Below are 16299 nucleotides of genomic sequence, written 5' to 3' on the forward strand. Positions count from 1 at the left end.
ATATGGGAATTGTCTGTATTAGAAAATTAGAGTTTATAAATGCAGAGTTTGCTAAACTTTAATTTTTAAAGTTACTCCTTATGTCTCTGGTGAAAGCACCCAATCAATCAATCCTTGGTATAAAATATCACATAGTTGAGAATTTGCTTACCAAGTTGCCTACATTAAGCATCAATTTAAAATTATCTGACATATTATTGTGCTCCAGCGCCATGAACAAAGTGTTCATCACAATGCAAACAGTGATGGTGAGATCAATAAAAGGATCCTTTATGAAAGCAGCCACTTTTTTCTTGATTCTCAGCCAAAGTGGACAACAGTCCCAAATTAGATACTTCAAAGCAAAATCTTTCAGGCATGGTGGGCACCTCCGCTGGGATTCTTCAAGTTCTGAACACAAAAGAAAACCCCACTATAATTAAATAGTTATCACTGAGCGAGCTGGTGAAATAATAACTTGAAGTACACAAAAGACCAGAGAAGAAAAAGGAAACCTCACGTCACACAGAGCCCCAAATCGTCCCTGCGCTTTCTACCATTCCTGTGAACTGTGAACTTACTTCAGGAGCCTTTGGATCGGGTTTTATTTGTCTTAGACTCAGATTTGGACTATGATCATCTGACCAAATGTGGATGTTTACGATGCAGAGGCCACACCGCAGCCTCTTGCACTAGAGGCTCTTTATAGTCAATGCAGCAGCCCAGACACTTTTCACTTGACCCTTATATAGACATCTAGGACACTGCCCGTATCACACCCAATGTTGTCTCCTTTGACTCTCAAGGGAGTCAAGGGCAGCCACAGTCATTTTGATTGTAACGGAGGCAAATCCAAACCACAGCACCTGAAATTTGGCCTTAGGCCATTTCTACTGGAAGGATCATGGGGACCATTTCCCAGCTGATGCAAATTGCCAAACCTCTCCATTTTCTATAGGTAAACATGGGATAGAACCTGTTCTGGCTTTGCCATTTACATCCTGGTGGTCAAATATAAATTTCACAGCCTTTTTTTCTTCACCATCAATATTAATGAGTCCTCCAAAATACTTTTGACCCTGCTGAAGTCCTATGCAAATCCATTGGCCAACTGGAGCTTACATAATGCTAAATAAAAACACAGTAGGAATTATTAGTAATCTGGTTTTCAGGGACTTGAAAATTTTTCAAAGATTAGATGAGCTGATTAAAAAAAAAAAAAAAAAAAAAAAAATGTCTTCTTCATCCTGGTCTCCTGATCCAGAAAACAACTACACAATCTGGGCTGAAATTTTTCAGAAATTGCAAGAAAACTATCAGCCAGCATAATAACAGTCAGTGGTAAAGCGTCCCAAAAATTCTCATGGAAAAGGAAGTTAAAGGAATAAAATAGTGAGGTTAAATATTCAAAACCCAGAAATTGCCACAAATGATTTTGCTTGCATAACGTCAATGTTGGATTCTGCATGCCTATGTCTCTGCCAGTGACACATCACCAGTCACAGGGTCAGGAGCAGAAGACAATATCTCAGCTCCGCACCTCAGATGCTAGAGAAACTCCTTCCACCCACTCTCACCCCCTTCACTGTCTGTCCTACAGAACAAGATCTTATGATAGGCAAATGATGCTTTCCAGTATATAAAGACTGTGATAATGCTTTTTTTTGTTTGTTTTTAGGAGCCAAATTAATGATGAAATTGCTAGCTACACACCTACAAATCTCTGTTAACCTTTAAGAAACGTATTGACATTTTGGTCTTTCATGCTAGTGTTACCTTAGGATTGAAACAAGCATAATGAGAAACCACTTACCCTCCAAGACACTGGTAATTATGCTGACTGCACTTGCTGCCCTTTGTCTCTGAAATGCCTCGTTAAAGTACTCTACTGACAGATGAGGAGGCAAATGCATCATGCTGCTCTCATCGTTTACAGCTGGCTGCTTAAAGAAGTAAACATGATTAGGGAGATACCACAGGGATAAAACGATGTAGGATGTGATGATGGGTAGCTATGAAAGTTAATAGGGACAATGACACGCAACCAAATAAATGTACTTTTTTACAAAATGTTAATAGATATTGAGAGCAAAGGTCCTACTCTCCAGTAATAATGCTGCAGTAAATGGATCCTGCAAGCATGTAATAGCAACAGGGCAAGAACAAATCTTGGAAATAAGTGTATGAAGGCAAATAGGCCTAGGAAATATTCCAGAGACTAATGGAAAAGGAGAGACGTGAGGGATAAACTGGTAGAAAAACATCTCTACCTGTTTGGGGAACTTTCAGTCAAAACTTCTGCATGATGCTAAAGGTGCTGTGAAGGAGAAAGAAGATACAGGTACTGCTCCAAGTGACCTCCCTGGACAGGGCATGGGATAGAAAGCCTCCCGGGTGACTTATAATTCCAGCATTAAGAACCTTCAAAAGTATTTTAGTACTTTAGCAGAAAAACACGTTGCATAACAGGAAGGCTGAAGCAAGGAACTCTGGTTTTCAGGAAATCATCAGAGTACTAAAAAAGACTTTCTACTGACAACTAACTCTCCTCATCAGCATACATCATTTCACATCACTGTTTGCCATTTCACTGAAACTCTTAAGACAACAAAAACCTCCCACTTACGGAGAAACCATAATATGAAGTATATACTTAAAATAATATCTTTTACTTACCACATTGCCCTTTCCCGGGTCTTCCATCACTGGTGGAAGCATTACCCCTTCTGAAGACACCGGCTCTAGACTGTGCACCCTGCTGCCTCCTCCTCCCATCGCTGAAATCATCCCGTTGCAGTCATCCGCGTTGGCCCACCTGCTGCTCTGCAGGCAGTTTGGGGTAGCGGGGTGAGAGCTGGAGCTCATTTGACTTTGCACACTGGATCGTCTTCCCATGTGCGCGACCGACAGTGACCGACACGGGATTTCGTGTTCCCCAGCACTGCGGGTTTCCCCATCACTGAAATCCATTCTGGAATCAACTTCTAAAGCAGGTATTTGGAAATTGAACACGCTCCCGTGGCTCAGTCTACGTTTCACCTGATTTGTGTTGGGACCGTTCACCAGGCCAAGGAAAGACTAAAAGCACAGGGAAAGGAATCAAGAGAGAATGACATAATATCATAGAGCAAATTTTGGGAAGCAATAAATGTTTAGAGTTTCATAACATTTGCTATCAGTCATTGCAAGTCCAAAACTTTTCTTTGATTTAGATTTTTCAGGAAGGATTATACTTAGATTTTAAAAGGCAGATAATAAAATCCTACCAGCTGTAGCAGCTATTTTTGTGATAAGCTTTACATTTATATTTTAAGTAAGAAATTTTTAACATAAAATGATGGTACAAAAGTTAAATTCGGATAGTCATTCACTCTTTTCTATTTCTCAATGTTATGAAAAATATATTTTAACTGTTATTATAACTTTCCTTCCATCCTTTGTTTATAGCATTTCCTTTTCAAATTAATTTTTACATATAATTCTTCCTTATCCCAAAAGGTTGTTTATTTTAAAGACTTAAGAGTGATCAGTGTTTGTAATAGGATTTGGTTTGTGCTTTCAAGCAGTTTATTTTAGTAGTAAAATTGGAAAAGCTTTAAGTATCTCAGATTCAGACAATAGATTACCAACTTTCGTTGACTGTCTGTGGACTGTGACTTGGGGAATTGTTCTTCTTCATTATCTTCTATCCCCAAGGACTTATTTCTTGTTTTCCTATTGCTTCTTTCTTTGATTTCTTTGGCAGACAGAGAAGAGGCTTCAAAGGAGCTAATTGACAGGATATCAATTCCTTTAATAGCCAATGACTGAAATTAAAACAAAAACAAGGATGATATTTTTGTTGGGTGCTTTTGAAAATAAGCAGAAAGAAAACACTTCTGTGCTCTATATTACTTCCTCTTAACAATTTCTGTTTCACAAAACTCGTTAAAAATCTTTCAATATGTGATAACACTAAAAGAAAGAGGAGAGAATTTCCCCAACATATGGAGCACCGAACAATTTGCTATTTGCAGTATGTTACATGATCACATGTATTTGGCCTGCCAGGGGCAAAATAATCACATTATAGCTCCTATTCCTCCATATGGCAGATTTGCTTACAATAAAAATATTCAGTTTGAAAATAATGCCGAAAATATATCCTTCTCCCCAAATAAATGCCCAAACAGTATTAAAATCCTGTCTTTTCATTGGGGATCTATGGGACTGTACTCACACTGTGGCTGACTCTCCTTCCTATACTGAATTTAGGACAATATTTTCAAAACACAGGAGTATTTTATTCCAGAAGCTTCGAAGCCATTTAAGTTACCAAGAGACTTTTCGTTCAGCTACAATAGGTTTTAGCTCAGATGTTAATGCAGTGGAATTACTGTATATTTCAGCAGTCCACAATGATAAAATAGAAGAAAAAATAAAGAACAACTAAATTTTCTTTTGGAAACTGCTAGCTGATAGATTTTTGCATTTTCCATATATTAAACTACTATTTTTCTTACAGGAACAGCAGCCTTTAGTGCTCATTATCCACAACAAAATTCATTCTTTCACAGGAAAAATACACAGCTGAGCAAGGAATGGCTCCTGTAGCTCTAGGAGTCACTACTTTCAATGTTACCCACTTGCTCCTGTTCACCTATGGAGCAGTCACTATATACAGCTGTATACAAGGAGTGATGTGTTTTCTCATGTGACAGACAACAGAGCACTGAGACTAATGCTTGCAAGGGAATAATTTGCATACCTCCTGCTCCTTCTGTAATAATTCCATAGCTTCCCGAAATTTCCTTTCCTTTGCTTCTGTTTCAGCAATGGTGGCCTTGTTCTGGTCTTCATATGCCATTGTTACTACAGCCAGAATCAAGTTGACTAGATAAAATGAGCCCAGAAAGATGACCAGCATGAAGAAGAGTATATACACCTTCCCAGAAGCTCTGAGGGTCTGTAAGCAACACACCCCAGAGATAAAAATTACCATATAAAATACCAAATAGGCTTTCAATGTGTCTCTGAAAATCTTTAGAAGCACTCAGCTTCCTAGACACAATGTTTTAGGAAGCTTAAATGAAAATATAACTTCCTTGGCCCTTATAGAATCATAGAACCGTTTTGGTCAGAAGAGACCTTTAAGACCATCAAGTCCAACCGTTAACCTAACACTGACAAGTTACCACTAAATCACGTCCCTCAGCACCACATCTACCTGTTTTTTAAATACCTCCAGGGATGGAGACTCCACCACTTCCCTGGGCAGCCTGTTCCAACGTTGACAACCCTTTCGGTGAAGAAATTTTTCCTAATATTCAATCTAAACTTCCCCTGGTGCAACTTGAGACCGTTTCCTCTGGTCCTATCACTTGTTACTCGGGAAAAGAGACTGACCCACACCCAGCTACAACCTCCTTTCAGGTAATTGTAGAGAGCGATAAGGTCTCCCCTCAGCCTCCTTTTCTCCAGGCTAAACAACCCCAGTTCCCTCAGCTGCTCCTCATCAGACTTGTACCCCAGACCCCTCACCAGCTTCATTACCCTTCTCTGGACACGCTCCAGTACCTCAATGTCTTTCTCATAGTGAGGGGTTCCCCCTCTTTCCCCCTCTTCTTCTACCATTGCCCATGAATCGCTGGTCACATAACCCATGAGGATGACCTGAGGAGGCATTGTTATGTTTTTTGAAGGACAATACAGGACCCTTTTAGTAGTTTTTTTAAAGTCCCTAAACCAGCAGATTGATAAGGACTGGGAAGAGATAGGGATTGCTGGGAAATTCTTCAGCATCCCTTTTCTAGGAGTCACAGCTTGAGAGAAGGGAGGATGTGGGCTTGATGACTTGAAGCTATTGCTTTTATTTGAGGTTTCTTGTCCTCTCTACCTATTTTCTGCTTTGGCTGTTGCTCTCCCTGGAAGACCAGCTCTGAGTTATGCACAAAGTTGATACCTGCTGATACAGACGCTCCCAGTAGTCCTGGGTCATCAGGCGGAACAAGGAAAGAAAAGCCCAGCCGAAAGTATCAAAACTAGTGAAACCGTAATCAGGATTTGGCCCAGTTTTCAAGCATACGTAGTTTGGAGGACAGACCCTAGAATAATAATAAGAAATTGAGTTCTTTTAACCATGCAGATTTTGAGGAAAACTTCAGCTTATATGAGAGTTCTGACTATTGTTCAGCTCTGAATTGTATTAGGTTGCAAATCAAATTTCTACTCCAGATAGCATTGGCTGGAAAGTGGGATGGAAAAAGCAACACCCACAACCCAGCAATGAGGGAAGATGACAGGCTGGAGCAGACTACCAACCCAGGACAACTTCCTGTCACCAATCCTCATCCCCTGCCTCTCCTTGCCCAAACCTGCCCCCCAAACCCCATGTTTTCTTTTCCCAGTTTAACACGCATGAGCCTTTACAGAAAGGATAGTGTCTGTCCTGTGCTATATCTGAGATCCTTCGTGTTTTCAGTTCTCTTGTACATCTGTGGGAAAGAGAAAGACAGCACTTCTGGAAAGGCACAAAGGAATTGAGACCTGAATAAGCCAACTGCAGGTCCATGCTTCATTCTCTAAAAGTATTAAATTGGCTGTTTACTGTATTTTGTTGTCTACATTCCTGGTTCTGCATTCAAGGAAAGCCTTGAATTTTTGCTTTTGCCTCTTAGGACTGAGCAAAACCAGAAGCACTGAGGCAGAGAAAACTTCCAAACAAGAAATATTTTTAAGTGCACTTACCCAGCACCAGAACCACACAGCAAAATATCTGAGGTGCCTCCTTTCTTAGCAAAGTATGCTATAAAAAAAAAAAAGGGGGGGGGAGAATTAAAAACAAGGCATTTTCTATCCCAAATCCTTTATCCTTTAATATGAGTAGTGATGAGCAACCAGTGACCCATAAGTATATGTGCACACACAACAAATTGCTGTGTAGCAAATATGAAATAAGCACTAAAGTTGAGAGACAGGTTTCCCACACTCACAGTGACTGCACCAGATTGCAAGATGCCCTGTCCTCATTTTTAAACATGCATATGTGTATGTACAAATTTCAGTCCTTAAATCAGAAATTTTTTTTTTTTTAAATTATCACTTTGGCCACATCTGCATAAAGGAAATCAAGAACTGGAGGGCAGAGGCTCAAGCCCGGTCCCTGGTTTGGTAATTGTTAGCCCAAACTCGGGCACAGTTTTGGCCCGTAGCAATTAGCTGTCCCCAGGACAGTGTACAAACATCGTTTGTGGGTAGCACAGATGAGTTCTGTTTCCAATGAGCAATAAAATCAAAGTCCTGTTTCGAGGAGGAAGAAAGAGTATATTTTGGCCATGTGGGTATACACCATGCCGTGTCACTGCCCTGCTGAGCCAAACAGCAGGTCCTAACCCTGCTTAGTTGAGAAGTACAGATTTCTCCATTAGGACACTGGAGCTGTGCCCCTTTTTGACCTCTTCCCCTATTTCTTCTAGCATGAGTTTCTCTGATGCCCGAGTTAGCCACAGACTGAAAGTAATAGCTTTAGTTCTAACAGCCAATTAGCCCCATTAAGATGTGGGTTGATTATCCCAGATGCATGGGAGGTCTCATGTCTTCCTGGTGCTTCTCAAACCCCAGCTGTGCTCATCAGGTAAGTCATCATGATTCAGAGCCAGCAAGAATCTTTAATATCAGCTCTACCGTACCATGTAAACACACCACAAAAGGGTGAGTCATTATCTGGGCTACTTTCCACCCAAATTTTGTTCATCTCTGCTCCTGCAAACTGACAAAAAGTCTTTTTAAGAAGATTCAGTGATTGAGCTTCAGAGAATCGTAATAACCGTAGCATGTGTAATAATAATTTAGTTCTCCACGTTGGAGATGGGAGCTTCACACAAAGTCAGGACCAAATCAGCCTGTAAAAAAATACCAAAAAAACCCCATTTAATAGAAAACTGGGCCTACAGTGCTACAAGTTTCCTGCAGGAAACTCATCTAGCCTTCATTCAACCTGTCTGGGCCCTGTTCCTATTGTCATCTTTGCAAAGCCCTGTGCACACCATGCGTATGGCATGGGATGTGAATGGGACAAAGCTGGTGAAGCAACACAGATTTTCAAATTTTTGAGTCCTACTTTCTGCCTTTATACAGCTGCAATCTTTTGCGTTAAAACAAACAAACAAACAAAGAAACAAGCAAACAAAAAATACAAGGAAAAGATGGTTTTGTTTCCTGTTTTTTCAGCACAGAAAATTAGAATTTTGTATATGTGAATTACTTTCTTCTTACATGTACTTTTTTGGTAAGTACAAGTTTCTTGCTAAAAGTTTTTTCCTCGAAAATCTTTTATATAGAAACTTTCTTCCCCTGGACGATGAAATTTATAAATAAATCCTGTCTGAACAAGTCTCCCACACAGAGGGCATACAAAGAGCAATCCTGTATGATTTTTTTTAATGTATTCCAGCATTTCCCCTGGGAGAATTTTTTTTTCCCTATATAACTGCTGCTATGTCTGAACTCGCTGTTGGAGATTTTCCTCAGTGATGAAGCTTTCTTCATATTTCTGGCATATATATTTCTTCCTTTGAGTGTATTTTTTCATGCATTTTGAGGCTCTTCCTTTCTGATTTGTCTTACAGTTGCTGTTCCCCTGAGAATGCTTTGGTGTGTTTTCAGATCTCTGCTCTATGCTTCCATCACCAGCCTCAGTCAAGACATATACATGAAAGATGTATATTATATATAACTTATATGAGACATAAAATACATATCACCTATATGAGATACATATGATGTGAAGAAGAAAGTAACTTTGAGTTTTAAACAAATTTCTCTGTTTCAAGCTGAAGAGTACTTTTCTGAGCAGCAAGATGAAGATGTACCGATTCTTTAGCATGTAGTAAAATGGGAACTTTGGGAATTACAGCAGAGAATGAGCTAATGCACATTTCAGTTATTGCCATATCATTCTGGGAAACAGATTTGGAAGTTACTGGAAAATTTGGGAGTGCTGTTTCTTATAATGAAGGGAAGAGGTGCATTCCTGGATGCCTGCAAACTGCTCTGGCAATCTGAAGGCCATTATCAGGTAGTTAGTTGCTCATCCAAATATCAACCACCAAAACACCAATATAATTTACAGCAGTAGTTATACATGCATGCATAGGTGTCTATACTGTCATCTGAAAAAGAATTAAGGAGAAAAATTACCTGTATCATTAACAAACATTTCATAGGATTCCCATCTTTTGTTAAGGAAAGGAAATGTTTCGTTAAGGTCTGTAGAGTTCCTGACACACTTTTGTCTTAGATTGCCCTTAAAAAGCTGGAGTCCTATGAGGGCAAAAACACTCAGGCAGAAAACAGTCAAGATCATCACGTTGGCAAGTTTCTTAACAGACTGGATAAGTGCCCCTACAATGATCTTGAGTCCTAGGAAGACAATATACAAAGGAAAAAGAGGACGAAAAACTGAGATTCCTGTGTCATACTGGATTAGAGTTGAAACAATATACAATAACTAAAGTACCAAGATTACTGCATAGTATGTGGCAAATGTATTTGCAATGCAAATATGGTTTGAATGAGAGAGTAATTAATATGAGACCAATATTTTTTCCTTATTTGATTGACCCTACAATTTCCAGATGTTCCTTTAATCCCTGCAAAATATTTAGGCAAGGAGGAGGAACCAGAGATAGTCTAGTTTTTCTTATCCAGAAAGAGTAATATGCATAATTCAAATGAAATTTCCAACACTGGTAATCTGTGAAGATACTGGAAACAATAATGGCTATGGGCAAAAAGACCAGAAAGAGAAGACAGAGGCAACCTACTGGTTCTTAATTTGTATTTTGTCATGAGAAAGAACCCACTGGCTTTATAACTAAGGGAAAAGTGAAAAGGAAACTATTTTCCCAGGGATGGTGTAAGATGGTTAATAATAAAGTCTGCTTAGTCACCAGAGGTGTTGAACCATAACACATAGACCTGCTAGAAGAACATTCTATAAAACTGACATTGTAAAGTGTTAACAAAATCTTTAAAAGCATAATGACAATAAATTAAATACAAGGTTGTTTCTAACACGTGATTTATTCTGGTTGGGCCAGGTGAACCGAGACACTGTTTGTGTCCACAAATTCAGCTGTCTGCAGTCAATGAAAGATACAGAAAAAGGGAGGGGAAAAAAAAAAGGAAAAAAAAAAGGAAAGGCAAAAACCAACATTCTGATTGGAGCAAAGAATCAGTTGTAAGTAGCAGAAAATATTCAGCAAATAGAGTTTCTTACCTGGAACTACTGAAATAGTTTTCAAAGCTCTCAGAACTCTAAAAGTCCGAAGGACTGACACGCTTCCCAAGTTACTAAATGCTCCCACGTACCTGTAAAGTCAGGATGTGATGCATCAAGTGGTTGAACGGAGTAAACAGGGCAATTATTTTACAGTGGTCATTTTTAACTGTCAGTCCTTCCAAGCATATTTTAAGTATTAATAAACTACATATCAAGGATTTGTCTAAAGACTTTTAAAATAGAAACCCATTTCTTGATTATTAGAGTTTCCTTATGAGGTACCTCTCAGCTTGTGCACAGCTGCTTCTGTGTCAGCTTCTTAAAATATCATGCATTTAAAATATAAACAAAGCTAACACTCAAAATTACATATTTCAGGCTGAAACACTGGCTCAACTGGTTTGATCTCCCTTTTGTAGCTGCACCTTACCAGTATAAAAGCTTTCTAATTAGTGCCAACTGAAGCTCAAACTGTGATTTTTGGAGATAAGGAGCCCAAATTTAATGCACTGTCCTGGTGTCTATACTAGTGTCTATTTTCAAACTTACACTTTCATTCACAGGATCAATATGTCTGTATTTGACAGCCCAGCTATTATTTTTCACTGATTGAAATGCCTCCATTCACGTGCACACCACAGAGTATATCTTGCTCTGCACAGCTCCATTCCCTTCTTGAAAGACTCAAACAGTGTTGTTATATGGTGAGCCATAAAACAAGGGGAAGAGTCAATGTCCCAGATAGTTTCAGATGCAGTCAGGGCCCACAGGGTAGTTTTTCATACTGCAGACAGCCTTTTGCACCAAGAACTTCAGATACAGCAGGTAATCCATATTTTATACGTTCCCACTTACGCCATAACGATAACGCTGAAATCCAGCCAGTTCCAGGGATCTCGAAGGAAGGTGAATTCATTTAGACAGAAACCTCTTGCCAATATTTTTATCAATGATTCAAAAGTGTAAATGCCAGTGAAAGTGTATCTAAGGAAGGGAGAAAAGTGCCAAAGGAAAATAGCAACATTAACAATTAACAGAAGAGACACGGTTAGACTATTCACCATCTAGGCCAACAAACCAAGCCAATGCTGCAGAGAAGTAATGGAAAGACTGCTGTTGATTTCAGTGTATTCTATCAGTATTTGACTCTCATGTAGTTTGAGACAGTAGTTGACTGCAATCTGGGCTTGGCTATTAACATGAACGGCTGTGACGGTTTTTCTGGCATTCAACAATTTTTTTCAAACTCTTTCATGTGAGTCCCCATAATCTGAGAAACACAAACCTCCCAGCTACTTGCTAAAATAAAGATCAAAATTTTTACCTCCCTCTGGGTTCAAGTGTCCAAGTGAGCGTGTGATATGCTGTGTATCATTTACTTTGGGCACACAACAGCCATTTCTGTGCAGAATGTTTAAAACACTTGGAGAAACACAAGAGTACAGGATTTTCAATTTAAGATGGCAATTATTCTTATTAATGGAAAATTATCAGTAAAAGCTCTTCTGGACTTATTGAGTGCACTTACCATTTCAACAAGAACGCGATCTCCCTACGGAATTCAAAAGGCATTCATTTGGTAGTCAGCAAATGCACTAAGAAATTATATGGATGCAGTGCTTCCCTTTTCATTTGGAAAGAAGTGTTCCAAAATTATTATTGAAATGCAGTTGAACAGCAGTTTTAATGCCAACAGCAGATACAACTCTTATCTAACATTTAATCCTCTCATAGGTAGAGAAGTACCTCAGCATCTTCTGGAGATAGTATATTAACACTGCGTAGAGTCTTGTTCTCGCTCGCATGAGGATTTGCCATTCCCAGCAGTTTCAGTGTCATGTATCATGAGATAGTCAGAACCAATTTTAGAGTTATTTCTAAAACTAAGTATTTTGGAATCTTTTCCTTTGCATTAAGTGCTAGAATTACAACATTTTTATGCCAAATTGAAAAGTGAGAGCTGAAATATTCTTAAAAGAAATAAAAACATGGGATTATCCAGTATAAGTATGACTGTAAATGCATGGATTTATTGTGATTCAATGTTGCAAGTGTTGGCAGTGCTGCAGATAAGAGCTTTACTTTTTAACAACGTCCCACAGGCCAGAAGCTTCTGACAGAAAATTTTATCAGAGCAAATACTCAGCATTTCACTATTATTAAAAAGAATTTTAAAAGAAAGCAGCTCTTGATGTGCTTCAGCAGCATTGGCAACAACAGGAAATGTGTCTGGATAAAGACATGCCTGAGGGATGGGGTGCCATCCAGAGGGACCTGGACAAGCTCAAGAAGTGGGTCCGTGTGAACCTCTTGAGGTTCAAAAAGGCCAAGTGCATGGTCCTGCACCTGGGTCAGGGCAACCCCTGGTATCAATACAGGCTGGGGGATGAAGAGATGAAGAACAGCCCTGCTGAGAAGGACTTGGGGGGACTGAGGGATGGAAAGCTGGACATGACCCAGCAATGTACGCTAGCAGCCCAGAAAGACAACCGTATCCTGGGCTGCATCAAAAGCGGCATGGCCAGCAGGGCGATGGAGGTGATTCTACCCCTCTACTCAGCTCTGGTGAGACCCCACCTGAGGTACTGCATCCAGCTCTGGAGCCCCCAACACAGGAAAGACATGGACCTCTTTAAAGATCCCTTCCAACCCAAACTGTTTTATGATTCTATGATTCCACCTTGAGTGAAGGGAGCAACACTCATGTCAGTAATTCTATATAACTACAGAATTAAAAAACATACATACCCACAGATACTTACTCAACATACTTGTTCCATGAAGGAGATGGAGAAGACTTATAGGACTCAGTCAAAGCCATGAATGCACAATTAGTTATAATAGTGCACATGATAAACAAAGTGAATAATGTAAATCATGGGAGTGAAGGCAAAGAATATGACATTGTTTCAGAAATGCAATGATATAGATCATAGGCGTAGTATCTGGTTTTGAGTTTAAAGCACACGTAAAAACAACATGCACATGTATTTTCCAATATTGAGTCATATTAGATGACAAAACACTACCATTCTTATTCATGCCATCTGGACTTCTGTATGGGGTAGAGATCTGCTGCTCTAAACATTGCAAATTTGGTAAAAGGATCCTCAATCACTCAAAGCGTGGGAGGGTAGATGATTTTCAGTTTTGGCATAAAAGTTAAAAACTTGCCCAAGGTCACACAGTTGAAGCCCAAACGTTACTCTAAATTGGCAGAGCTGTGGTCTTCTGAAGGCACAGCATGAAGTCTGCCAGTACACTTGGAGGTGTTTCAGAGAACACTAGCTGCCCGTGTTTAGCTGACTCTTGGGGCTGCCCAGTGGCTCTCTGAGACCTTCTGATGACAGGGTATGAACATGAACTTGGGCATCTAGCTCACATATAGACACCTGAGCTTAAGCACTTGGCTCTGGAGCTGAATCTCATACCTTGTGTACCACACATTTTGGCAATCCAGGAAGTAAATATGCATGGGAAAGACATCTAGCCTTTCCATCATCCATCCTCTTCGTCCCCACAAAAAAGTTTCCTGGCTTTAGCTCTAGACATGGTCAAACCATCACAAGCCCAGGAGCTGGACCACTAGAGTTGAAATGTCAATATCAGCCAATTTTCTGCCCAGGGAAAGCCTCAGAAGAGAGGGATCACTCCTCCATGGTTGTCTGTACCCTGCTACAACAAGAACTTTGGACCCATTGCAGCTACCTCAGCACTGCATGGCCAGGAGAGGGCTGGAAACCTAAAATCCACCCAGGGATGCCGCAGACTCTGCACTGGGCCTGGTTCAGCCCCAAAAGACAGCGTTATTACTCTGGTCTTATTTCCCAGTGCCAAACTAGAGCAAAACAGTAGTGATTCCCATGCCCTAAATCTAATGTATGAGGGATCTGTATTACCTTTATATTCCAAAGGCATTCCCTGAAAAAGCATGCCTGAAAATTTTCACTTTGACATACCAAAGGTATGTATTTTTAATCTGATTTTGTAACGAAACTAGGTTTGCATAATCTTTCTTCCTTTGTGTTTTCATATCTGTACCTGCTTATCCCAGCCTTTTTTTCTTAAAATTGGCTAATGGTTGATAAGATTTGGCACACGGGTTGAATTTAATTCCTACAGTTTGGGAAAACAGAAGAGGATAGAGAACTTATTAGACCATAACATCACCGAGAAAGGCTTCGGCATGAGATATTTAAGGCATCGGGTAATTGGACATGAAAGATCATTCTCAAAACACAAATCTGTAGAAGATCAGGCTTCAATACTCCCAGTTTTCACAAAACTATCTATGTCTGAGTAAAACAAGAGCATAAGACAACAATAATTTCTAAGGTAATTCATAATCAGAAGTAATCTGGAGAAAAGAAAAGACTAGATTCATTCAATGCTCTAAAATATAAAAGCACAGAATTACGTGGGTTTTTTGTAATGAAAGAGAGCAAATGAAGCCAACAAAAGGATATGAATGTACTAAAATTTTAATTGCTGTTCTTCGGATTGGATGGAAAGGACTGAGGATCCATAAGGCACGTGTAGCAGTAAATCTGAAGATTGTTTTCTTTTTGTTCAGCACTATGAAAATCTTTAAAGAAATAGAGAAACGTGAAGTAAAGCTTTCGGGAAAGGGACCAGAGAACACATTTTTGTACTTTAATCTATTTATTTGAATGGGAAGACTCTTCGTAATACTTTACTATCCTTTCATCATAAACTGATGAAAGAGTTGATACACAATAACTAACAAGCTGCAAAAAACCGCCAAAACCTCAGCACGAACTTTCTTTTTAAACCTGAAGACTTGCAAAGAGTTGTGCATGGAACTCATCTTGCTTATGACTATTCTCTTAAAATAAATTGGGCTCTCATTGAGTCAAAATACACTGATGTGGTAGGCAGAATTGCAGCCTTTATCATTATTTGCTGTTGTTGGTAGTGATCCTCAAGCTCTAAGACTGTACAAATTAGTTCAAAGTATTGAACATTGGTCAAGCCACAAGCTTAATTTCCAATGGATTATTTCCCCTTTTTCTGTTCTTCATTGAAAATTGTATTCTTTGATACTTCATGACTAGTATATAGAGCTTGAATAAGTAGGTTTTAAGGATTCATCAGTAAATGTTTTTAAACAATATTTATACTTAAATGATAATTTATTATACACGTAAGTGAAGCATAAGCATTGAGACAGAGGAACACGTTTTAAACCAGAAAATTTAAGAAAATTTACAAAATTATTATAATTTCTTGTAGATCTGACTCAAAACCTCCTTTTCTGCTGTTATGCATTATATATTTTCTGCTTCCATTCTGATTCAAATGTTAATGAAGTTCCTATTATTTAATTCCTATAATTCAAAATTAAGCTTTTTTAAAGAAGATTACAGCATGTCATTCAGCTGTGCCAACTGCCTGTATTATTATAACCTAGAAAGGGATGAGAGTTTTTCCAAGGGGATGCAAGCAAAACTGCTTGATAGATCATTCACATAGCCACTTCTTAGAAACACTATAAAACAAATAAAAATCCAATCATCTTGGCTGGCTCTAACCTTATGATCTTTGTAGTACGGGTCAAGATCCTCCAGTGGTTCCCCAATGAGCTCTGGAGGAGGATTTCCATAGAGAGCTGGTAACTTCTGGAAAGCTTTTAGGTCAAGTTGAGGACGTGGTTTCTCCTCAGGTTTCTGGTCTATAGTATTTCTTCGAGAATTCTTCTTGGCAGCAATTCTTTTTTCGATAGCAGCCAAAGATTCGTAAGTGAACTTGCGGAAGTTGTTGGTACCCAATAGTAAGAAATCAGCCATTTTTCATTCCTTTTTCTGTCACTGATTCTGTCCAAATAATAGAAACAAGTAGAAATGAAGTCAGGTAACTCCAAAACAGGCATCTTAGGAAAATTAAACAACTGGTTGTCCATGCATGGCTAATAACATTTCTGAGCCATCAGCTTCAAAAAAGAAAAAAAAAAAAAAAAAAAGATATGATCAGTAGTTTTTTCAGTGAGATGTCTGTTCAGTATTTTTTTTTTTAATTATGTGTATATAATAGAATGTGGG

The 16299-nt window shown here is 39.0% G+C and overlaps 1 protein-coding gene across 1 annotated transcript in view; it reads right to left on the reverse strand.

Moving 5' to 3' along the window:
- The window catches only part of LOC141471217 (sodium channel protein type 5 subunit alpha-like), a 34403-nt gene extending 18356 nt beyond the window's left edge, over window positions 1–16047 (reverse strand). Inside the window, exons 1-12 of the mRNA XM_074157638.1 lie at window positions 15793–16047; window positions 14707–14825; window positions 13003–13110; window positions 11096–11224; window positions 10238–10329; window positions 9157–9378; window positions 6706–6763; window positions 5921–6062; window positions 4727–4924; window positions 3606–3785; window positions 1793–1919; window positions 152–390 (exon numbers count right to left, since the gene is read on the reverse strand). Of these exons, the coding sequence (XP_074013739.1) occupies window positions 152–390; window positions 1793–1919; window positions 3606–3785; window positions 4727–4924; window positions 5921–6062; window positions 6706–6763; window positions 9157–9378; window positions 10238–10329; window positions 11096–11224; window positions 13003–13110; window positions 14707–14825; window positions 15793–16047 (1869 nt within the window). The remainder of the gene's footprint in view (window positions 1–151; window positions 391–1792; window positions 1920–3605; window positions 3786–4726; window positions 4925–5920; window positions 6063–6705; window positions 6764–9156; window positions 9379–10237; window positions 10330–11095; window positions 11225–13002; window positions 13111–14706; window positions 14826–15792) is intronic.
- Between the last annotated feature and the right edge of the window lie 252 nt (window positions 16048–16299).

Source organism: Numenius arquata, chromosome 12 (genome assembly GCF_964106895.1).
Source record: "Numenius arquata chromosome 12, bNumArq3.hap1.1, whole genome shotgun sequence".
Lineage (NCBI taxonomy): Eukaryota > Metazoa > Chordata > Aves > Charadriiformes > Scolopacidae > Numenius > Numenius arquata.